General features: G+C 39.1%; 1 protein-coding gene and 1 long non-coding RNA gene across 4 annotated transcripts in view; one reads left to right on the top strand and one right to left on the bottom strand.

Moving 5' to 3' along the window:
* MARCHF1 (membrane associated ring-CH-type finger 1) overlaps nt 1–24,109 on the bottom strand; it is a 138,279-nt gene that overhangs the window by 68,299 nt on the left and 45,871 nt on the right. For all 3 annotated transcript variants that reach the window (XM_069593353.1, XM_069593354.1, XM_069593352.1), the window contains one exon: nt 15,700–15,880. In XM_069593353.1, coding sequence (XP_069449454.1) covers nt 15,700–15,880 — 181 coding nt within the window. The remainder of the gene's footprint in view (nt 1–15,699; nt 15,881–24,109) is intronic.
* Nucleotides 6,669–11,695, top strand: LOC138442255 (uncharacterized). Its single transcript, XR_011257600.1, has 4 exons — nt 6,669–6,823; nt 8,141–8,211; nt 9,886–10,067; nt 10,182–11,695. It is a non-coding gene; the product is annotated as an uncharacterized lncRNA (long non-coding RNA).

Genomic DNA, 24,109 nt, shown 5'->3' with positions numbered 1-24,109 from the left:
CAAATAGATGGGGAAACAGTGGAAACGGTGACAGACTTTTTTTTTTTTGGCTCCAAAATCACTGCAGATGGTGACTGAAGCCATGACATTAAAAAATGCTTGCTCCTTGGAAGAAAAGTTATGACCAATCTAGATAGCTTAATAAAAAGCAGAGACATTACTTTGCCAACAAAGGTCCACCTAGTCAAAGATATGGTTTTTCCTACAGTCATGTATGGATGTGAGAGTTGGACTATAAAGAAAGCTGAGTGCCAAAGAATTGATGCTTTTGAACTGTGGTGCTGGAGAAGACTCTTGAGAGTCTCTTGGACAGCATGGAGATTCAACCAGTCCATCCTAAAAGAAATCAGTCCCAAATATTCATTGAAAATATTGATGCTGAAGCTGAAACTCCAACAGTTTGGCCACTTGATGTGAAGAACTGACTCATTTGAAAAGACTCTGATGCTGGGCAAGATTGAAGGCAGGAGGAGAAGGGGATGACAGAGGATGAGATGGTTGGATAGAATCACTGACTCAATGTACATGAGTCTGAGTAAGCTCCAGGAGTTGGTGATGGACAGGGAGGCCTGGCGTGCTGCAGTCCATGAGGTTGCAAAGAGTCAGACATGAGTGAGCGACTGAACTAATTGAAAAAAAAAAAAAAAAAGAAAATAAAAGATGAGTATAAATATACTTATTTCCCATAAAAAATTCTCAATCATAAGATAATGCTTTGGGGAAAGCTATTTGTAAATGTGTGTGTGTGTGCACGCGTGCACAGATAGATACCCATTTGCTTCTGCAGATTCTTATTTGATGCTTTTATATTTCCATATGGATCACTGTAACACTGATTCCATCATCTTAACCATAGTTTATGTATCAAATATCAAAAATCATGGTATATAAAGAAGCTCCATTCTGTGTGTCCCTTCTCAAGGCAGAGGGTGGAGGGATTGTCCAGTTAAAAACTTCAACAGAAAATGTGATGTAAGTTAAGTATTTCTTTTCATATCTGGAATACTAATACCAGATGATGTTCCAACCAACCCAATGAGGTTATTTTCAAGGGATAAGGTTCACAAAGAGAAAACTGAACTACATTAGTATACAGTTGGGACTTCTAATAAGGAAGTACGGAAGAGAAATGTTCCAACTGACAATGATCAATCAGGGGCTGTTTGCTTAAGTCTTTTTGGGAGACAGCAAATCCCTGCTGTGTTTTCCCAGATGTCCAACTGATGAATACCTTCTTGATTAGTCCAGGTTATGGGAAGCATGAAGAACAAAAGAAAAGCGAAAAATCACTTCGCTATGTGTCTACAGTTATAGCAAAGAAAAAAAAAAAAAACCCTACCTCTTGATATGATGGTCTCACAATAAAGAACAAATATATGATGGCTTACTTTCTCTGAATGGCCTTTCCCACCCCAACAGGAAATTCCTGGTCCCCACACCATCACCCACCAAATACCAGGCCTTTTAAACTTCGTTGCTGTTTGGTCACTAAGTTGTGTCCAACTCTTTTGCAACACCATGGACCGTAGCCTGCCAGACTCCTCTGTCTATGGGATTTCCCAGGCAAGAATACTGGAGTGCGCCGCCATCTCCTTTTCCAGGGGTTCTTACTGGCCCAGGGATCCACATGGGCAGGCAGATTCTATTCTAAGTTATTCACTCTTTTCCATCCTTCTTTCGGGGGACTCTATGCTCTCTGAGAGCAGGGGTTTTCCACCTAGTTCTCTACTGAGCACCACTGACACGTGGTGAGTACTACAGGGAGTCGAGTAGACGAGTGAATTGCTTCTATTGGTGTCCTCTCTGAATAAGCATTTAGAACACAATTGGCTGCTGGTGTGGGTTCTAGTCTGCCTAGGGGGAAGAGTGTGCTTATGGATAGAAGCATCACAAAAGAAGATCTGCTGCCAAGAGAAGCATATTTCTGTTTTGAACTAATTATTCTATAATACTGATTTCAGTTGACTACATGGTTATTTTTTTGTTTCTGAAATTGTAAAGACTAATCGACCCATAAGTGTTTCATCAAAAGACAAAAGGATGAGGCCATGTGATAATTCCCAGGTACTTATCAGAAAAATTCGTGAGATGCTTGTATTTTCCATATCTGACACAGACATGCTGGCATTGTTATCTTCTCACTCTGGAATATTATTTTAATTGAAATATCAATTGCAGTTCAATTGAGAGCATGAATGTAAGGCAATAAAACAAATAAACATCAACAACAAGAAACAAAACAAGAAAAACATTTTAGTGGGGAAGATGATGCTCCAGTTGAAATACTTTTCTTTTTATGAGGGACTTCCCTCATGGCTTAGGTGGTAAGGAATCTGCCTGCGAGGCAGGAGATCTACCTTCTTTATGTTATTTTGTGGTTTACTTACACCCTCCCACCCCACAGTAATCAGCTAAAGCCTGCTGGCCCCTCCTTCTCACTGAATGAAGCCCTTCATTCAGAGAAGGTAAGGGAAGTGCTGAGGTGGGGGAATGCTACCACTGAACATGAGAAATCTGTGTGAAAGTCTTACTGGATCATTTAGAGACTGTGAGTGTGAAAACAGAATCACTTCCTAAGAGTCACTGAGGGCTTGTATGCTAATGGAACCAAAACTCAGCAAGAATATAGTAGAACAAGCATGCATTGCATATTATGAGTATGGATATGCTGCAAGACGTACTAGAAAGTCTTGTCTAGCCCTATATTAGGGCAGATATTTTCATTGCTTCCAATCTTCTATCCTTATGAAAAAATAAAACAGCAAAACTACTCCCTAGACCTGGGCTCTGATTACCACAGGACAGCCTGGAGACATCAAAACTTCATTTGTTGAGGGCTTGAACATGTAATCCCAGGTAATTTGTAAATTGAGAATTAAGAAGCATGCTATGGAGAACTCCAGGAACCTAGAATGATGCCAGCATGACACACCTACCAAAACCCTGGCCAGCGATCAAAGAGAATTGTGCAGAAGTTCATCCAGAAGTGACTTCAGCCTTTTATAGACCCAATTCTATAACTTTTGACTTTGTTGTTTTTGTTGTTTAAAGCAAAAAAGCGGTAGCTATGTGATATGTGGGATAACGGCTACCGGAGGAGCAGACAAGTGAAGCAGATGTCCTGAGGGCAGGGAAGAAAAAGAAACAGTAAAAAGCAAATAGGAAGGGTTCCAAAGCACAACAGGCTGTCAAAGCAGAGAGAAGAAAACAGCCTTAGATGTGCTTCAAATTTCTGAGGCTGTTACGTTTTCAGTCTGCAAAATAATTGATGTTTTTAAAACAATGTAATCAAGTATTAGGAAAATACATTGGATTAAAAAAAGCATATTTTTAAAGAAAGATTTTGCAATTATCGTTACCAAAGGGGGAAGGGGGGAGGGATAAATTAGGAGTTTGGGATTACATACACAACATACACACCATACACACATGTTGTTGTTTAGTTGCTAAGTTGTGTCTGACTCTTCTGTAACCCCATGGACTATAGCCCGCCAGGCTCCTCTGTCCTTGAGATTTCCCAGGCAAGAGTACTAGAGTGGGTTGACATTTCCTTTTCCAGGAGATCTTCCTGACTCAGGGATCGAACTTGCCTCTCTTGTGTCTTCTGCATTGGCAGACAAATTCTTTACCACTGAGCCACCAAGGCATATACATTACTGTATATAAAATAGATAATCAGCAAGGACCTATTGTACAGCACAGGGAACTACACTCAATATCTTGTAATAACCTATAAAGGGAAATAATCTGAAAAGTTTATACACACACACACGTGTAAAATTGAAAACTGAATCATTTTGTAGTATACTTGAAACTAACACAACATTGTAAGTCAACTGTACTTCAACAAAAACTAAAATTAAAAAAAGAAGATTTTAGAAACAATTTTATTTTAGAAAGTTTTAATTTTAAAGATTCCCACTAAATAGTTTAAATAAAAATTTAAGTTTTGAGGCTTGAAGGGTGAGGTTCCCAGTGCAGCAAGATGCCACGTAGAGAGCATGCACTGTAGATCCAGAGACCTCAGGGTGTGAGATCACTCATGGCTCATTTCCTCATCTGCAAAATGGGCTTCATGAGGTTGCATACAATGGGGCTATAATGAGGATTAAATTAATTAAATGACAGATTCTAAATGCCTGGCACAGAATAGAAATTCCAGTCTGTGGTGGCTGCATTAGTGAAATTGCAAATCACCCATAATGGTAAGTAAATTATGCACTTTGAATTTCTTTTGTGTATGATTTTGTATGATTATTCAGAAATTGCCTGGTCCAATTTTAGGGCTACAAGCTCCAGCTCAGCAGAGAATTAATAGCACCCTCTGGGTGGTTTATTTGCTGTGGTGATTTGCATTGGCTCTTGACTGTTCAGAAGATGGATGCTATATCAAATTAAGTAAAGGAAAAAAATTATCATAGTAGTTGTTAAATACAGTTATTTATTTTTTTAAAAATAGGTATTTCAATGAAAGCATTGTAAGTCATTATGGTAGAAATATGAAAATGCTGTGTAGTATAGGAACTATATTCAGTATCCTGTGATAAACCACAATGGAAAAGAATATACATATATATCTGAATCAATTTGCTGTACAGCAGAAATGATCATAGCATTGTAAATCACCTATACTCTGATAAATTTAAAAAGACATCAAAATTATTATTCCTTTTTATTTAGCATCATAAGTTCATACAGAACTTATGTTTAGGAACTTTCCAATTTTCAACTGTATTGATCTACAGAAATGACAAGTGCATATGGTTCTACCTAATTGTCACTAAAGTAAAGGTAATTTAATGAAATTGATTCACTGCCTCATTTTATTTATAGAAATGAGACAGGGAATAAAAGGAGGCACAGACTTGAATATTTTGTGTTACATATTTGCCAAATAGTTTGTAAATAGGAAACTATGTAGGGGACTCTTCTAGGGGAGATCACACAGTTAGGAGCTTTTGCTGTCTTCATGAGCTTAGCTTTTTGTCCAGCACTGGTTTCTCCTATTCAGGAGTGATTCAGATCTGAGTCCTGTGCAGTTCTTCAGCTTCAGGACAGGTTAATTTACTTTTCTCAACCAAGATTGTCGTGCCGTTCCAGACTGCACTGAGTCATCACTTTGCTTTCTATATTTTTGACTTTCCTGGGCCCTGAGACTTATTTCTGATTCTTGGTAAATCAGTAGATTAATGAGACTTCTATTGAGGATTATAAGAGTAGCTGAGCTAAGGACTTAAGGTGATGAAAACTGCTTTTTCTCAAATAAGCCCTTGATTTTATTTAGACTTTAAAGATTTTCTTCTGGAAACATTAGGATACCTTGATGAGTTCACTAACTGTAGATTTTGGTGTAGTAGTAGTAGCAATTAATGGAGCAAAGTTTCAGTGATATCTTTATAGACTATCATGCCTCAAGGTTCATCAGAGCTTGAAGATTTGCACCTTTCTACTTTAAGGAACCATTTCATCTCGAAACAGACTCTCCTGTCTCCATCAGCTAATGATAGACATTCAAAATCATTAGCTAAGTTAATTGTTTCATGCGGTTGGTCTTTCAGTTCAGTCACTCAGTCGTGTCCAATTCTTTGTGACCCCATGGTCTTTAGAATGTAATAAAACTGTAATAGAATTGCTGAGTTGAAAGCAGTAATTGGATGTACTTTGACTATATTCTAATTAAATGCTATACCTGTCAATCTTAATGACCATTTAAAAATTACCAAAACTGTTGATGAATCTTAGTACCATGAAAATAAACCACCCAGAACCATTTAAATATGTCTCATGTCTGTTCACATCATTTCAAAATCTGAAGTTATTTCAGATACTGCCATTGAAGTATTATCCCAGGGCCACACAATTTTAAGGGAGAAAATGAAAATGCAGAGTCTTTTTTTTTTTTTTTTTCTAGGTTCTTAAAGCCCATGAATCATAAAAGCAGTAATAGCATGCTTGTATCTCATGTCTAGGACTGTCTAACACAGTCCTACATTCTTGGAATGTAGGAACAGAAAAAACAGACCCTTATCGTCTTTCCCACCCCCATGTTTTTTAACTTAAAGGATTTCAGGTCCTCCTGGGCAGTATAACCTGTCTCCCTTCCTACCCCATGGGGAGAAGGGGTTTGCCTTACTCTCCCCCCACTCAGTTTACGTGCCTCATCCAATCCGCAAAGGACTCACAAGAACCCTTACCCCAGTCCTTGTACCCTGGATAAAAAAAGGGGACTAAGGACCCCTGTTCAGTGTCCATTCTCCCTTGAGCTGGCCCACTGTTCTAACAGCATCTCCCATGCTAATAAACTTTATTTCCCTCTCATTGTGTCTCATATTTGGAGATTCTTTTCCAACCTGTGCCTGGACCACGACATTTTTGGTGGCCCATACTGGGAGCTTGGGGTCTCTTTCCTACCTACTTGCTTCTCCTTCTCCACAGGGACCCTCTGCGAACAAAATGCTGTGGAAGTGACTGAGGAACTCTGGGCAGGGTTACCCTCTGGTGTGTTCCAAAGGCCCCACTGCTCACCACGCCCCAGTAGCTTCTACCTGAACAGGTGAGCGTCTCTCTTTTGCCTTCTTTCCAACTGAGGATCAAGCTGGCCACAATTGTGTGGGCATAGGTCAGGCATATAGTGGTTGAAGCAAAACAGAGACCTTTGTCCCCTGGCCACCGCCTCCCTGGTAGGATTGGAAGGCGGATTCCTCAGCCTTCTTCTTTTCACTTTCACTTCTTTCCTTTTGGTCTGGATTGATTTACAGGAGGCTAGGTGTTGCCTCTGGGCCATCCCAAGAGTGCCTTCCACGTTTCAGGGAATCGCTGAATGGTGAGTCAGCTGGTTGCTCCACGGAGTCACTCTTTCTCTTCCTGGCTCACACAATTCTCATGTGACCACGGCCACATGGTTCTCAAGGGTCACCTCTCTCCGTCGGACGTGACCGTTAGGACTGTCGGCCATTTTGTGCCATTAGTTGCATGGGGAGATCACTGGGACAGAAGGGACGCCTTTCTGTCAGCCAGTGACTCTCAGTACCCCATTCTATGGCAGGTAGGCCAAAAGTGGGTTCTGGTAAATCCTGAGAGCCTCTCTCAGACTCACCCCTCGGCTACATTCTCAGAAACTGGAAAATTTTGACACTGCAAAAGGCCTGGCCCCAATACAAACTGGGGATCCCAAAAAATGGCCTCTGAGTGGTGCATTAGCTTTTGCCAAAAGCAGGGAAAGGACTCAGAATTTCCTTATGTTCTGTTGCCTCCATATGTCCTGTCCCCCTCTGTCTAGCTCCATCAGATTTCCTAGATGACCCCTACTTGACCTTTCATATCCACATGATCTCTAGGAAAGGATTCTGAGGTTCCCTTTGGTCCAGGTCTTTCTCCTATATTCAAAAGCCTGAAGGAGCAAAAACTCTCTTAACATTCTAAAGAATCCCCTTCTAACTACGATTATCTCTCAGGTGGGGAGGGAACCAAGCATCCCCAACTCCTGAACATCCTAAAGAATTCCCTTCTAACTACTCTTGTTTCTCAGGATGGGGAAGGACCAGGCTTCCCCCACTTCTGTAAGTTCCCTTAACCCTTCAGATTCTTCTGATGGGACAAAGACCTCACTTTCCCCCAGAGGGACAACCCAAGATTTTAATCAGCTGATCTGCCCCTGATTGCAGAGTCAATTTGAGCACTATTTGGTCTATATTTTAACTATAAAACTATGACTACAGAAAGGAAAGATGACTTTTCAATACAAGATGGCCATGATATTCTTTAAACTCCAGAGAAAACTGGTTAAAAAAATTTTTTTTTCTTGGAAATTGCAAAACTGGTTCTTTTTGCATATGCAGTTAAAAACAGCTAGCTTATTAGAAGACTTGCCTAGGGGAAAGCTTGAAGTTAACCCTTCCCATGTCCTTGAAATACACTGCCCACTTTGCCTGAGACCTCAGCCTTGGGCCATTAGAACTTCAAGCCAAAAAAAAAAAAGGAGGGGGGGGGGTCAAAGAAATGTTTTAAATCTCAGGTAGAAGACTATGAGGTCTCTGTCTGTCTGGATTTATGTACGTCTTAGTGTGTGTCTTTTGTTTTGTTTTTTAAATATTGCTGAAGTTGTAAATGAGTTCTAATTTTGTGACCCTGTGGACTGTAGCCCATCAGGCTCTTGATCCATGGGATTCGCCAGGCAAGGATACTGGAGTGGGCTGCCATTTTCTTCTCCAGGTAAAGAAAAGTAAGGACTTACAAATCAGACAATTCTAAATACAAGAGAAATTAACCTAAATGAATTTCAGATTCATGTGTACTGGGAAATATTCAATATTAAATATCTAGTATTAATGTTTGTTTGTTAACCTAATATAGACATGTATAAGAGTCATTAACATAGGATTTTCATTGTGCCTAGGTTTATTAGAAGCTAAATATTGTTATATTGTTATATCCATTACAAGTTTGTCAACAAGGATAGTACCTCTAGAAAAAAAAAAAAAGAACCAAACTTCTAAAAAATGTAAATGAGACGTGAGTTTTAAAATAAACTATTAAGAATAATTACACTTTAGAAATATATGTCTAAAATAGTCTCTCCAGATTATGGTAACCTGAATTTCTAGGGTTGTGCTAAGCTAAGTGACAGTAGCCTATTGAATAGACAAATCATTTACAAATAAAACAAGATTCTGAAACATTCATTACTGAACACTAACTTCCTCTTACAGACAGAGAAAATAGAGATTTTGGACTATTAATGAATAATGTTTGATGCCATCCTGAGATGTTCTCTAGAATTTTTTTTTTAGAAATTATTACTGGTATTTATGTTCACCAATCTATAGAATGCTAATATAAAAGTCAGTTCTTGGTTGTTTAAGGAAAGTAGGATGTGTGCCTTCAGTAAGGAAGGTATGAGGAATGAAATTACATTTTATAAAGGGAAAAGGAAGTAGGGCTGACTTACATACAGGTGGCTGTTTCAGGGTGGGAGAACAAAGTAACGGGTACGGAAAGTGATAAGTGGAAAGTGGACCCCAAGACAGGAGTTTTGTGCATAAATACAAGTTTTATTGAGATGCTGAACTGTCTTTGATAATGAGTTTTAAGTTTCTTTACTTCTGAAGTGATCTCGTCTATGTTTACCTTTAAAATTTTCATTGTTACTTTGGCTAAGTGAACATAACCTTTCACAGGGATCTATATGATTTTATCTGAGAGTGATAAAAACCTTTTTGATATTTATCACAAAACTTCCTAAATAACTTGACTTCTAGCTGACTTTGGGATGCTTCAGAGGGCCCCTGAGAGACCCCAAAGAGCTATTAAACTACCGGGGTTCACTGGACACGTTAAATTACATGGGAAGTGCTGTTGATGGGGTGATAAATCTTCTCAGATTATACTGTATGGTTGATGTTACTAATATAGATGTCTTAAAATTATGTGGAATTCATATAGATCTGATATGCCCTGATACAATGTGGTCAGTTATAATTCTATTTATCATGTTAAAGTGTTACAAGTCACAGAAATGACTAGGCTACATTGTCAATTGGAATTTAATCAGATTTTAAACATGCCTTCTATGGTTTCACTCTGATACTTCTGCAAGAATACTGCTACTTCAAGATTTATGGAAAAGACTTTTCCAAGATTAACCAGTAAGCAAATTTTATTTGTTTGTTATCTGGTAAACTGGTAACAGAATGGGATTTAGTTTACTCTCTATGTTAAGGGAACAAAGTTTTCTTAGAATGCAGCTTTCAATAACAGATTATGAATTTCTTTGCCTTTAAGTGATTTACATTTGTTTTTAAAATCTTTTGTTATTTTGATAAAGTAAAGAAGCATTATTTAAGATTGTAGACCCAAATAATCAAGACGGTGTGATCACTAATCTAGAGCCAGACATCCTGGAATGTGAAGTCAAGTGGGCCTTAGAAAGCATCACTATGAATAAAGCTAGTGGAGGTGATGGAATTCCAGTTGAGCTATTTCAAATCCTGAAAGATGATGCTGTGAAAGTGCTGTACTCACTATGCCAGCAAATTTGGAAAACAGCAGTGTCCACAGGACTGGAAAAGGTCAGTTTTCATTGCAATCCCAAAGAAAGGCAATGCCAAAGAATGCTCAAACTACCACACAATTGCACTCATCTCACATGCTAGTAAAGTAATGCTCAAAATTTTCCAAGCCAGGCTTCAGCAATACGTGAACCGTGAACTCCCTGATGTTCAAGCTGGTCTTAGAAAAGGCAGAGGAACCAGAGATCAAATTGGCAACATCTGCTGGATCATTGTAAAAGCCAGAGAGTTCCAGAAAAACATCTCTTTCAGCTTTATTGACTATGCCAAAGCCTTTGGCTGTGTGGATCAGAATAAACTGTGGAAAATTCTTCAAAAGATGGGAATACCAGACCGCCTGACCTGCCTCTTGAGAAATCTGTATGCAGGTCAGGAAGCAACAGTTAGAACTGGACATGGAAAAACAGACTGGTTCCAAATAAGAAAAGGAGTATGTCAAGGCTGTATGTTGTCACCCTGCTTATTTAACTTTATTCAGAGCACATCATGAGAAATGCTGGACTGGAAGAAACACAAGCTGGAATCAAGATTGCCAGGAGAAATATCAATAATCTCAGATATGCAGATGACACCACCCTTATGGCAGAAAGTGAAGAGGAACTAAAAAGCCTCTTGATGAAAGTGAAAGAGGAGAGTGAAAAAGTTGGCTTCAAGCTCAACATTCAGAAAACGAAAATCATGGCATCTGGTCCCATCACTTCATGGGAAATAGATGGGGAAACAGTGGAAACAGTGTCAGACTTTATTTTGGGGGGCTCCAAAATCACTGCACATGGTGATTGCAGCCATGAAATTAAAAGACACTTACTCCTTGGAAGAAAAGTTATCACCAACTTAGATAGCATATTCAAAAGCAGAGGCATTACTTTGCCAACAAAGTTCCATCTAGTCAAGGCTATGGTTTTTCCAGTGGTCATGTATGGATGTGCAAGTTGGACTGTGAAGAAGGCTGAGCGCCAAAGAATTGATGCTTTTGAACTGTGGTGTTGGAGAAGACTCTTGAGAGTCCCGTCGACTGCAAGGAGATCCAACCAGTCCATTCTGAAGGAGATCAACCCTGGGATTTCTTTGGAAGGAATGATGCTAAAACTGAAGCTCCAGTACTCTGGCCACCTCAGGCAAAGACTTGAATCATTGGAAAAGACTCTGATGCTGGGAGGGATTGGGGGCAGGAGGAGAATGGGACGACAGAGGATGAGAAGGCTGGATGGCATCACTGACTCGATGGATATGAGTCTGAGTGAACTCCGGGAGTTGGTGATGGACCAAGAGGCCTGGCGTGCTGCGATTCGTGGGGTCCAAAGAGTTGGACATGACTGAGTGACTGAACTGAACTGAGACAAATATAATTTTGCTTCTACAAAAGTAAGCCCTTGCAGTTAGACTTCTGCTACCCTGCTGTCTTTAAAACATGACAACAGTCTACTCCTAAACTGGGAAATTAAAAATGAGTGAACAATAGCCATAAATCAAAGACTCAGGGCTATGGGAAACCCAAGATGGCCGCTTAGATTTTCCCAGCTCCCTGACAAACCTCATTTTTATTTGATGAGCTAAAGCTTTCCCTGGCTACAGTGTTAATGCCCTCATAATGACAAATAAATTATTTTTCAGTTAATATTAAGCTCTAATTTTTAAAATTATGGTCTGTGTTTACAACGACTCACTTCTGAGCTAGTTCCTTGTTGTTATGTCATATTGCTAAAAGGTTTAACTAATTAAGTTATTAAAAAGGACATTCTAAGTTTGTTTCTAAAGCTAATCTCAATAACTAATCTTTGGATAAAGGTCAGATGCTCCGTGATGTACAACCAGGAGATTCACACCTGGCTATATTCATTTAAGTAAGTCAGATGACCTGGGGTATACTGGGCTACACCTAATGAAAGTTCTTGACTTAAATTCTGGCTTGTGACCTTACTAATAACTGCTAGCTGTATTCTTTTCTTTGTCGTTTGTTTCAGAAGATTGTTTCTTATGTTACTCTATATGTGATCAATGATTGTAGTACTATAACTCTAGATAAGGGAAGAAGCAACAAGAGGGAATATTTTCCTGGACCAAGAGGCTAGGGAGACAGGTGTGGTGCAGAGATGTTTGCTACTCTCGAATCCTGGTCCAGTGATAGGCACGCAGAGCGGTCTGTCAAAGGAACCTTCCCTGGATCTGGAAATGAGCCTTTCCAGCACCGCAGGACACAGTGGCCAAGAAATGCCTCCCAAACATGGCCAAATATGTGGCTGTGAAGGGACCCTCCTGATTGGAAGTTGGCACTTGCCAGCTGCCTCTACAAAGATTACATCATTACCACTGCCAGCTGATGACATGCCCTGAAAGTAGTTCAGGGTGGAGATCAGAAATAAGGCACTCTGTGAAAAACCCAGAAGAACTGGCCTTTAGAGAGGCAGATGTTTTCAGGTAAAGATTTTATGAACCCAAGTTCTTGAATTTTCTCATACTTAGAGAAATACAAACATCACAAATCAATATCTACTCCTGGTTCTCCTGGCTAGCTCCCCAACAGCTTTTCTACTTCTGTTAAGCTTTGGGTCATATATCTTTAACTTTCTTGTTAAGTTTTTTTCCTCTAGAATACTACAAATCTCCAAGTGATAGTATGACAAGAATATTCCCTGGCCAACACCCAGACAATGCTGAACCAAACCGCCTTATTCCATGGACTCTCCTCTCCCTCCATAAATATACCCTGACAGAGAGCAGGCAAAGGGAACCCAGAATCCCACGATGCCCCTGTACAGCTTGAAGAAACCAGAGTGGTCATCACCCTTTTCCCCTGAGACTGGGTTCCCAAATGCCTGAGAAGGGAAATAAGTAGTTAGTTAAACATGAGCAGAGTATCGAAAGGGGCCAAAGAATTGGCCCTAAAAATAAAGAGAGGGAGGGATGTAGTGATTCAAGGATAAAAACAGCAGATAAAACCAAGGAGGGTCTTGGAATACAGGAACAGAAAAACCAAACACTTATCACCTTTCTTCCCCCCATGTTTTAACTATTAATGGATTTCAGGTCCTCCTGGGCAGTATAACTTATCTCCCCTCCTATCCCATAAGGAGAAGGTATTTGCCTAACTCTTCCCCCACTCAGTATATGTGCCTCATCCAGTCAGCAAATGACTGGCAAGACCCCATCCCAGTCCTTGTACCCTGTGTATGAAGTGGACTAAGAACCACTTGTTTAGCGACAGTTCCCCATTGAACGGGCATGCTGTTCTAACCGTGCCTCCCATTCTAATAAACTTTATTTCCCTCTCATTCTGTCTCATGTCTGGAGATTCTTTTCCAACCCACTCCCAGACCATGACAGTAGATGGTATGAAGAAGAGGAAATCAGAATATTTTATTCTAGATTGTTCTCAAATTGAAATATTATTTTTGACAGAGTTGAAATGAAAATTTTGTACCAGTGTATGTTGAAAAAAAATGGAGAGCTATACAGATATCATGAAACAATTGGTATTTCCCTGAGGGGTAAGAAGAAAAATTTACAGAATCACAGAGCATGATGTGTCATTTAGCAGCTCCAGACAGCACACAACATCTTTCAGCAGACAGAGCAAAGGGCAAGGAGGAAGGGTCCATTTCTATTTCTGGCATAGATTGCTTCGGGACCTGGAGGAAGAGAGCCTCACCTTTTTGCACTCAAGTCACCCCATTTGTTAAGAAAATCCATAACTCAAAGATATTTTGTTCACCAATTTTGACATCTACAATCACAGGCAGATTTTAAAAATCAAGGCTACTGCAAAGCAGTGACTGTTTATTCTGTCTCTCCATAGTTTACAGAATTAATGAAAAATTGCAACAGCCAGCCACCAATTGATGCCTACTGGAAAATTCTTGTTTGTTTTACACTCTGCTTGCCCTGGAACCCATCACTCTTATCCACCTTTTCTTTGCATGAAATTTAAATGAAAATGCAACTCTAGCCAGATTTGCTATTTAAACTGCAGTCTCCACATAGGTAATGGAAGTTGAAGTACCCACATAGGTAATGCTGGAGTTAGGCAAAAAGATAAGTTGGGGATCAAACCCGCATCTGTTACATCTCCTGCACTGGCAGGCATGTTCTTTACCACGAGCACCACCCATCACCTAGGAGCCCAAAATTCAGTGTCACAGTATCACAGCTGATGTGAAGAGCCGATTCATTGGAAAAGACCCTGATTCCTGGGCAAGATTGAATGCAAAAGCAGAAGAGGGTGGCACAGGATGAAACAGATAGCATCACCTGCTCAATGTACATGAGTTTGAGCAAACTCCGCGAGATAGTGAAGAACAGAGGAGCCTGGTGTGCTGCAGTCCATGGAGGTCACAGAGAGTCAGACACAACTTAGCGACTGAACAACAATGACAAAGCTATCACACATGAATTAGGTAAAGTTCATTGCCTTCATTTGCTCCTTTACAATCTATCCTTTTCCAGCATTAAGTTAGATGCTAACTTTATACTTATCTCAATTGTTATCTTCATTATTTAGAAAAATATAACACAAATGAGACATTTGAAGATTAAGTTTATAGCTAAAAATACTACCTGTCTCTTACAGCTTGAAGCACAATATGGAAAATGATACTTTTCTTACATGAGCCATTAAACTGCTGGGTGGTTGGAATAGGAAAAAGGTATCTAGCATGGCGGTGGCTAAAGACAAGGAAGGGAGAAGCCCGTGAAAACAGAACAAAGACGGTCTGAGGACCGGAGTGAGGACCTCGGGTAGAACAAACAGCACTCCTGGCTGGCCCAGTCTACATAGGGCAGGCCCAGGGGGAGGGGAAGACATGTAAAAAGAGGAGCCGAAGGGCTGGGGGCCTCTCTCTCCCCTCTCTTCATGTCTTTTGAGTTGGCATGCCCTCACGCCTCAAGGATGCATTTTCCTTTATTTTCTAAATAAAATTGAGCTGTAACACCGATCTGTCTGAGAGCTGTGACATAGTCTGTCCAAGGGCTTTAACGTCTGTTGCTTCAAATTTTTGTTGTGATGAGACAGAACTGAGGAAATTATGCGCTCCCATGACAAAACCAAATCCCCAGATAAGGGCAAACACAAGAAAGACTCCACACCTTGTAGAAGAGATCATTCTCTTTCTTATCAAATGCTTGGTTTTCAAAACATTATGTGACTTCATATTGTTTAATCTTTGTGGTTATCTAACCTTCTTGGGAATTGACTTCAGTAAGTACAATGTTCTCACAGTCCCCTTCCATCAGTTCAGTTACATTGACCCATAGGTATATCTGGGTACGCTCACAAACACATACACACATGCACACACATGTGCACACACACATACACATGTACACGGTTTGTTGACTTTGGAGAGTGACAAAAATCAGAGGCCCCAGAACCTAAGACAGAAGTATGGAGAATTATCTGGAAAAACTTGGCTGCATTTTCCATATTGAGCCCAATACATGACGCATAGTCTTAGTGGATATTAGCATGTTAGCAAAATCTTATTGTGGAAATGTGTTTTTAATATGTATGCATAATTGAATCACCTTGGTGTACATCTGAAACACTACATTTTTTGCTGAATTCAACTATACTTCAATTAAAAAAAGAGAAGCCTGTTTTGCCAGATCTCTTAAACTGGTCCAGGCAACATGGTACCTTCCGCAGAGGCTTGAGCTTGGTCTCCATGATGAAGTCATACTTGCACAGCTCACAGCAGCGTGTGTCAGAGCTCTTGATCCACTGGTGCAGACAGGCCTGGTGCACGAACCGTAGGGTGCCTGTGCAGCGGCAGGGCGTGATGAGCGGGCTCTCCTCGTCCCCTTCGCAGTGACAGATCCTGGAGAGGACACAGCAGGCGGGTGAGATCTCCCAGGGAGCACACCATATCCTGGTCCTTGAGCATCCTAGGCTTATTGGAATCTACAACCTTACATTCAGAACCACGAATATTTCACTTCAACTTAATGCTGGAGCTAAATACATGGTCAATATTAATTTCTTTTCACTTGCATTAGTCATTGATGGACTCTTAGGTCATATCCTAGGGCTTCACACACCTGTACATCAAAAATGCACAATCATTCCTCTAGGGAAATCAATTTTAACAGACTAATTTTTGAGCTGTGTCCCCACTTTTTTCTATCAAAAGTCAGTGTCCCAACAGAAAGAGACTCACAGACTTAGAAAACAAACTTATGGCTGCAAGGGGTAGAAGGATGGATAGTTATGGAGTTTGGGAAAGTCATATACACACTGCTTTATTTAAAAAGGATAACCAACAAGAACCTATCATATAGCACATGGAACTCTATTCAGTGTTTTGTGGCAGCCTGGATAGGAGGGGTGTTTGAGGGAGAATGGATACATGTAAATGTATGGCTAAGTCCCTTCACTGTTCACCTGAAACTATCACAATATTGTTAATCAGCTATACTCCAATACAAAATAAAAAGTTAAAAAAAAAAGTTAGTGTAGCATTGTAATGGAACTATACTAAAAAAATAAAAATTAAAAAAAAGTGTCCACAGGTGCAAGCTTTCTTTCACATATTAAAGTTACAGTTTAGTATTCTAAGGAATGTTGGAATCTGGTAATCTCATTGTTTTATTTTGGCAATAGTTTTAGAGGGTGTATAATTTAGTATATGTGATATTCTACCAATGTGAAAGAATTCTGAAAAATTTTAATGTGTTACTATGGAATAAAGTGAACATAGACAGTATCAACTTAGAAATATTACAAAGATTTTCCTTGGAAGATGTACACATTTGTTCACAACAAATGAGCTAAACTTTAATAATCATCATTGCCATGAAAGTTTTTGGTTACAGAAAGTTCAGCTACAGTAACCAGCAAAGTTCAGCTACTGTTTTAAAATGTTAATTACTACATCTTCCTAGAAATTCTTATTTCAAGTAGTTTACTGAATTACTATGATTTCTAATGTCATAGATTCAGTCTATGAAATTTCCATTATTCTCATCTTCAAATTTTAAAAACTAACTTGTTTTCCTCATTGCATGAGATAAGCGTTTCAGAACATGAGGTCACAAATTCAAATCTTACAACTTCAATAGTTCTTATTATCTAGAGGCTGTAGAAGTTGTTACTAAATTTGACTAGAAATATTGCTTAAAATCTGTTAGAAATATGAATGGAATGTTCCCAGAACACTTGTATAGTTATTTTTTGGAGCTGAGTGATATTGACAGGCTGGAAGAATGTTTAAATTACTACTGCTGTTTTTTCCTTTCAGCCATCTTCACCAGAAGCAGTGCTTTTTAAAAAGTGGGTTTTAAAATATATTTATATAGCTCAACAGTCTCCCAGGGGAAATGCAGTGGTTTGGTTGGTCAGATTGTTACTTCAACGATGTAACAGGAATTGAAAGTCAACCCTCCCCTAACTTCAAAATAAAGAAGTATGACACAGTAGCTAATATTTTGAATCTCTTTTTCTTAAGTCGAGACAAAGTAAGCAAAGAGCAACACTGACTTCAAAAGTTCTTTGGGTGGAGTGAAAAGATAGAACACAGGAAAGTTCAAAATCAGTGTCTGCCTTCTCCTGGATGGAGTTACAAAGTAGCAATCAAAGGCTAGCCTAGTGGGGAAAAACTAAAAATTGAGATTGACATATATAGACAATTGATTGGGCTTCCTTTGTGGCTCAGATGATGAAGAGTCTGGCTGCAGTGCAGGAGACCAGGGTTCGATCTCTGGATTGGAGCAATGCCTTGGAGAAAGGAATGGCTACCCACTCCAGTATTCTTGCTTGGAGAATCCCACAGACAGAGGATCCTGGCTGGCTATAGCCCATGGGGTCACAAAGAATCAAACACAATTGTGTGACTAACACTTTTACTTTATTTCATAAAATAGATAACCAGTGAGAATCTACTATGTAGCTCAGAAAGCTCTACTTAGTGCTCTCTGGTGGCCTAGATAGGAAGGAAATCCAAAAATGAGGAGATATATGTATATGTTATAGCTGACTCACTTTGCTGTACAAGAGACACTAACACAACTTTGTAAAGCAACTATACTCCAATAAAAATTTATAAAAAGATAAAACTGAAAATTATCTCAGAGCCTATTTAACGTGAAACTGAAATATGTCCTCTCTCCAAACCTGTAGATCCTAGGATCAAGGCTTAGTATAATTTATATCATACTTGTTGCTGATAGAGTATTGATCAGTAGAGGCTTGCTGAGTGAAGAAACTGTTGAATCAACAAACAATAACTTACTCTAAAAGCAACTCGGGAAAGCAAATCTGGATTTCTAAAGCACATCATATTTTTTTTAGCTGTACATCTCCAATTTAAAAAAATATTTATTTTTAATTAAAGGATAATTATAATATTGTGTTGGTTTCTGCCATATGTTAACATGGATCAGCCATAGGTATAGTATGTCCCCTCCTTCTTGAACCTTCGTTCTATTCCCCACCCCATCTCACTCCTCTAGGTTGTCACAGAGCCCTGGTTTGAGTTCCCTGTGTCACACAGCAAATTCACACTGGTCATCTTTTTTACATATGTTAATGTATGTTTCCATTAAAGCACATCATTTTGATGTAATATTTATTTTTGGAGCAACTGAACCCTAACTTGTACATCATGTGTGGCTAAGATTTCTGAAGTCCTTGGAACCTCTTCTCTCACTGGCTTCACACAGAGATTCTCCCTTAGATCAGGGGCCAGCACATGGTGATGTGATACTTCCTTATGCATGTTTTAGCATATAACTTTTTTTTGTGTGACCACACTCACCCACATATGTTTATGTATTGTTGAGAGCTGTGTTTATACTATAACTGTAGGCCTGAAGATGATGCAGGTGGCCACAAAGACTATTGTCTTCACTATCTGACACTTTGCAGGACACATTTACTTTATGGTGATTCTGAGTTAAAGACAATGTCTGACTTTTATCAACAACGATGAAAACAAAGTTTATAAAATAAATCACCCCAACTTCTGCAAGTAACAAAAATTGAATTAAAGGTTCTAAGGAGAAGCATATGATAAAACCAAAAGCCCCTCCTGGCCTGTCACTGATGCCTGTTGATGCATAACGTCTGTAGGGACAGGGGGAAAAGTTTTTTATTTGAAAAAGAAAAATGTGCAGTTAATCCCATCTGATAATTTATCACCAAAAAATGGGTCAAATGCTGCACAGCTGCCAAGATGGTTCTGAGGCTCTGAATTTTTGCTAACTTGAAAAAGTAACTCATCATAAGCAGATGGAAACAGGGACCTTGTTGATTCCAGACCCACTAGAGCTGAATCTGATTCGTATCAAGGCTTCTTATGTCTTACACATTCTTTTAAAAAATTTCTCCTGAATATTACCTGAAGCATCACCAGCAATATTATTTATTTTTCATAAAGTTAAGATTATTTCTTTGCTGACAAGGTCCATCTAGCCAAAGCTATGGTTTTTCCAGCAGTCAAGTATGGATGTGAGAGTTGGACTATAAAGAAAGCTGAGTGCTAAAGAACTGATGCTTTTGAATTGTGGTGTTTGAGAACTCTTGAGTGTCCCTTGGGCCGCAAGGAGATCAAACCAGTCAATCCTAAAGGAAATCAGTCCCAAATATTCATTGGAGGGACTGATGCTGAAGCTGAAACTCTAATACTGTGGCCACCTGATGCAAAGAGTTGACTCATTTGAAAAGATCCTGATGCTGGGAAAGATTGAAGATGTGAGAAGAAGGGGACGACAGAAGATGGGAAGGTTGGATGGCATCACTGACTCAATGGACATGAGTTTGAGCAAATCTTGGAGATGGTGATGGACACGGAAGCCTGACATTCTGCAGTCCATGGGGCTGCAAAAAGTTGGACATGACTGAGCAGCTGAACTGAACTGAAGATTATTTTCCATCAAGAAAATAAAAAGTTTGGTTCATTTTCATTTCTGTTGCACAAGATTTCTTTTTACATGATGTTAGCATTTTGAAATTTTTCTAAATTATACAACTCATGTTGGTTCCCAAGAGTCTTTCAAACCATGTTGAGACTGTTCTAAATGGATTTGAAAGCTAAATATCAATTTCAAATATCTACTAGAAATGAAAAATAAAGTGATAGTCCCATTACAGAAAGAATTAAACAATTCTTAAATTGACACTTCACACAAACCATAATTGCTAAATTTTAAACGAAAACATAGTAATAAAAATATAAACATGCTTTTTCCTATATAAGAATCATATAGAGAAAATGAGTTCAATAATAAAAATGCATTGTAAAATAATCATAATTTTGAAGCACTTTCACTTTATGGGAAATTGAGACTTGGGAATTAAGTGATTTTTAAAATCATTGGTGATCTACATTGGTGTCTGTCACCTGGTGGAAGGAACAGGTTGAATTCAAAGATTTTATTGGCATTTTAGTATTTTAACTGGCTGTTTAACATCTACTTCTATATAATTTCTAGCTTTCTGTAAAGAGTGGACCACAAAATACTATTTAGCAAATTAAATTTTAGAAAGTATGTGTGTTTGCAGCTTCAAACCCCCTCTAATGTTTAAGTTTTAAGAAAAGTAGGCTTTTTTTTTTTTTTTTCAGTCTTACATACCTTAAAATGACCTCCATTTCCTGTTCCCTATCCATTTGTCAAGACATCTTGGTTCAGGTAAAATAATACTTTTTATGCAAGAGGTTTTTTTTTTTTTTTAAAATAATTTATTATTAAAAAAAATCTTTGTGAGGGCTATAGTGACTAGGCAACTTTAGAATTCTTTTCATTCAGTCATTGATTATTTCACTCAGTCACATTTTCTTAGTTCTTGCTACATGGAAAGAAAATCAGATACTAGCCTCAATATGTGGGGTGACTGGAGAGAGAGAGAAAAGAGCTTGGAGGCAGGGACCTCATTTGGGCAATGATTATAAACATTTAGGTATTAAGAATCTACAAAGAGGAATCACTTCACACTGGCCAGAATGGTCATCATCAAAAAAATCTGTAAACACTAAATATTGGGGAGGGTGTGGAAAAAAAGGAAGCCTTCTTACACTGTTTGTGAGAATGCAAGTTGGTACAGCCACTATGGAGAACAGTACAGAAGTTATTTAAGAAAACTAACAAAAGTTGCCATATGACCTAGCAATCCCGCTCCTGGGCATCTACCTGGAGAAAACCCTAATTTGAAAAGATATGTGTATTCCAATGTTCATCACAGCACTGTTTACAATAGCCAGGATGTAGATGCAGTCTAAATGTCTATCAACAGAGGAATGGATAAAGAAGATATGGTACATATATACATTGTAATATTGTTGTTTAATGTCACTAGGTCATGTCCAACTCTTTTGTGACCCTATGGACTGTAACCCGCTAGGCTCCTCTCTCCATGGGATTTTCCAGGCGGAATACTGGAGTGGGTTGCCATTTCCTTCTCCAGGGGATCTTCCCAACCCAGGGGATTCAACCCCAGTCTCCTGTATTGGCAGGCAGATTCTTAACATTGAGCCATTCATCCGTAAATAAAGAACAAAATAATGCCGTTTTCAGCAAAGTGGATGGACCTAGAGATTGCCATACTGAGTGAAGTAAGTTAGACAGAGAAAGACAAATATCATAGGATAGCACTTATACGTGGAATCAAAAGAAGGGTACAGATGAACTTATCTATGAAACATAAATCTAATAAGGACCTACTGTATAGCATAGCGAACTTTACTTAAAACTCTGTAATGGAAAAAATATCTAAAAAAAAAGAGTGGATCTATCTATCTATCTATCTATCTATCTATCTATCTATCTATCTATCCATCTATCTATTCTAAAGGAGATGAGTCCTGGGTGTTCATTGGAAGGACTGATGCTAAAGCTGAAACTCCAATCATGTGAAGAGTTAACTCATTGGAAAAGACTCTGATGCTGGCAGGGATTGGGGACAGGAGGAGAAGGGGACAACAGAGGATGAGATGGCTGGATGGCATCATGGACTCGATGGACGTGAGTTTGAGTAAACTCTGGGAGTTGGTGATGGACAGGGAGGCCTGGCGTGCTGCAATTCATGGGATCACAAAGAGTCGGACACGACTGGGCAATTGAACTGAACTGAACTGATATACATATATAAAACTGATTCACTTTGCTGTACACCTGAAATTGAACACAACATTGTAAATCAAGTATACTCTAATAAAAATGGAAAAATAAAAGAATCTGAAGCAATATGGTGACACTGGGGAAGAGATGGGAGACAGCCTACAGAATGTGCCAAGGTCTCCAAGGACCCCAGCTTGGTTTCCATGACTACTAGCTTTGGAGACAAAGCATTTCTATAACATGGAACTCTTAAAGGCAATCATCCCCATAACCTTCAAAAAACATCTCAACTCTCTTCCCATATTCCATGTCATCTTCCCATTTGCTATCTTCTCATTTCCCTATTTATATTTCCCCCATACTTCCTCTCTAAGCTTTGAACACAGTATCTATGGACACTGCTGTGTTTGTAATGATTTAATTTGGATGTTATCTCTACTCAAAGCTAGTCATCATGCTTCAGAGTTTGGCACCTATTTGATGCCCATTTTTAGCCTTTCGTAGGACTGACTCTTGGTTTTATTTTTTTTAATTGCTTTTTAATCTCTATTTTGTTTATTTCCTCTCTGATCTTTATTATTTCCTTCCTTCTGCTGACCGTATGGTTTGTTTGTTCTGTTTTCAATTCTTTTAGGTGGTAGGTTAGGTTGTTTATTTGATATTTTTCTTATTTTTTGAGGGTGGTCTCTATTGTTATTAGCTTCCCTCTAAGAGCTGCTTTAGAGGGGCCTAGTGCTCTCCAGTCCATGGGTTGCAAGAATTGGTCACAACTTAGTAACTAAAGCACAAAGGTTTGGCATGGTTGCATTTAGGGGCACCCATTCTTAGAATTCACTTTTCTAAACTAAAAATGATTAGAATGCATGGTGGCCAGAAGCCATGTTGAAAAGTAGCAAGCAGCACATGAGAAATTAGTGCTCAAATAAATGAGTAAGGAGATATGATCTCTCTTTTGAGAAATATAGCAGCATAGTGAAAGGATGGCAGACTAGAGAAAATTTTAGTTTTCATTTGTGTTTCATTTTATTTTCACAGTAAAAGTGAATGTGTTCATAAGCAGAAGTGAAGGTGTCACAGAGAGGGAAACATTTAAAGAAATAATCAAGCAAGAGAATGACCCATGGTTAGATGAAGTTTCTTGAGGAAGTCTGGAGAGTGTGGGTAAAGAAAAGATGGCAGAGGAATATCTCTGGACAAGTGCAAGGATATCCAGGAGGGAAGCCAATAGTTTCCCAAGAGCAAAAGAGAGAGGAGGAACATTGGTGAAGATAGAGAGGAGGTGGGGGCAGGGGAGGTGCAGCATTTGGGCCTGAAGGATGGTCTTACTATGTTCCCTGACACAACAGACAACAGGTAATGAAAAGGAGGGTAGGGAAGCATGGTGCTTAAGGTCTCACAGAGGCTCTAAATGATTAAAGAAAGCCACTGGGAGAATATGATGGAAAATTAAGCAAGCATGAATATCAAAATTGTGGAACAGCTGTGAGGTCCCAGGTCAGATGAGATATATGGGTTTACAGTGGACATTCTCTGACTCTGGATGCTCCTTAGTCAGCGTGATCCTACAGCGGGGAACACAACAGCACTGTCTCAAGATCATCAGGTCAGGATAGGGAAGGTGAGAAGTGAAGGATTCTGGCACATCAGAGAAGACGGTATGAAAATAGCTGTCACAGAGTCTAGGTGAACGGAGCAGGGAAGCCAGTGAAACCACCCCATGGACCCTGTGCTATCAGAGGCCAAACGACACAATGATGCCAAAGAACTGATATTGACAATGGGAGGAGATAGGACAAAGATTGTCTCTGTGTTGAGGATGCATTCATTTCTCTTAAGGATTAGTTCACCTCCCTTTTGTTGTATTTTTCCATTGTCACAGAAAAAATAAAAATAAAGTTTATAGAATTATTTGGTATTTGAAGTTCACAAACAGATCTTATCCTGACTCACATCTTTGTTCTCTGCTCCAGTGAACTGGAGAAGATCTTCATTTAGTC

Source organism: Ovis canadensis, chromosome 6, assembly GCF_042477335.2.
Source record: "Ovis canadensis isolate MfBH-ARS-UI-01 breed Bighorn chromosome 6, ARS-UI_OviCan_v2, whole genome shotgun sequence".
NCBI lineage: Eukaryota > Metazoa > Chordata > Mammalia > Artiodactyla > Bovidae > Ovis > Ovis canadensis.
The sequence above is the reverse complement of the archived record's forward strand: the minus strand, read 5'-3'. Positions and strand labels throughout refer to the sequence as shown.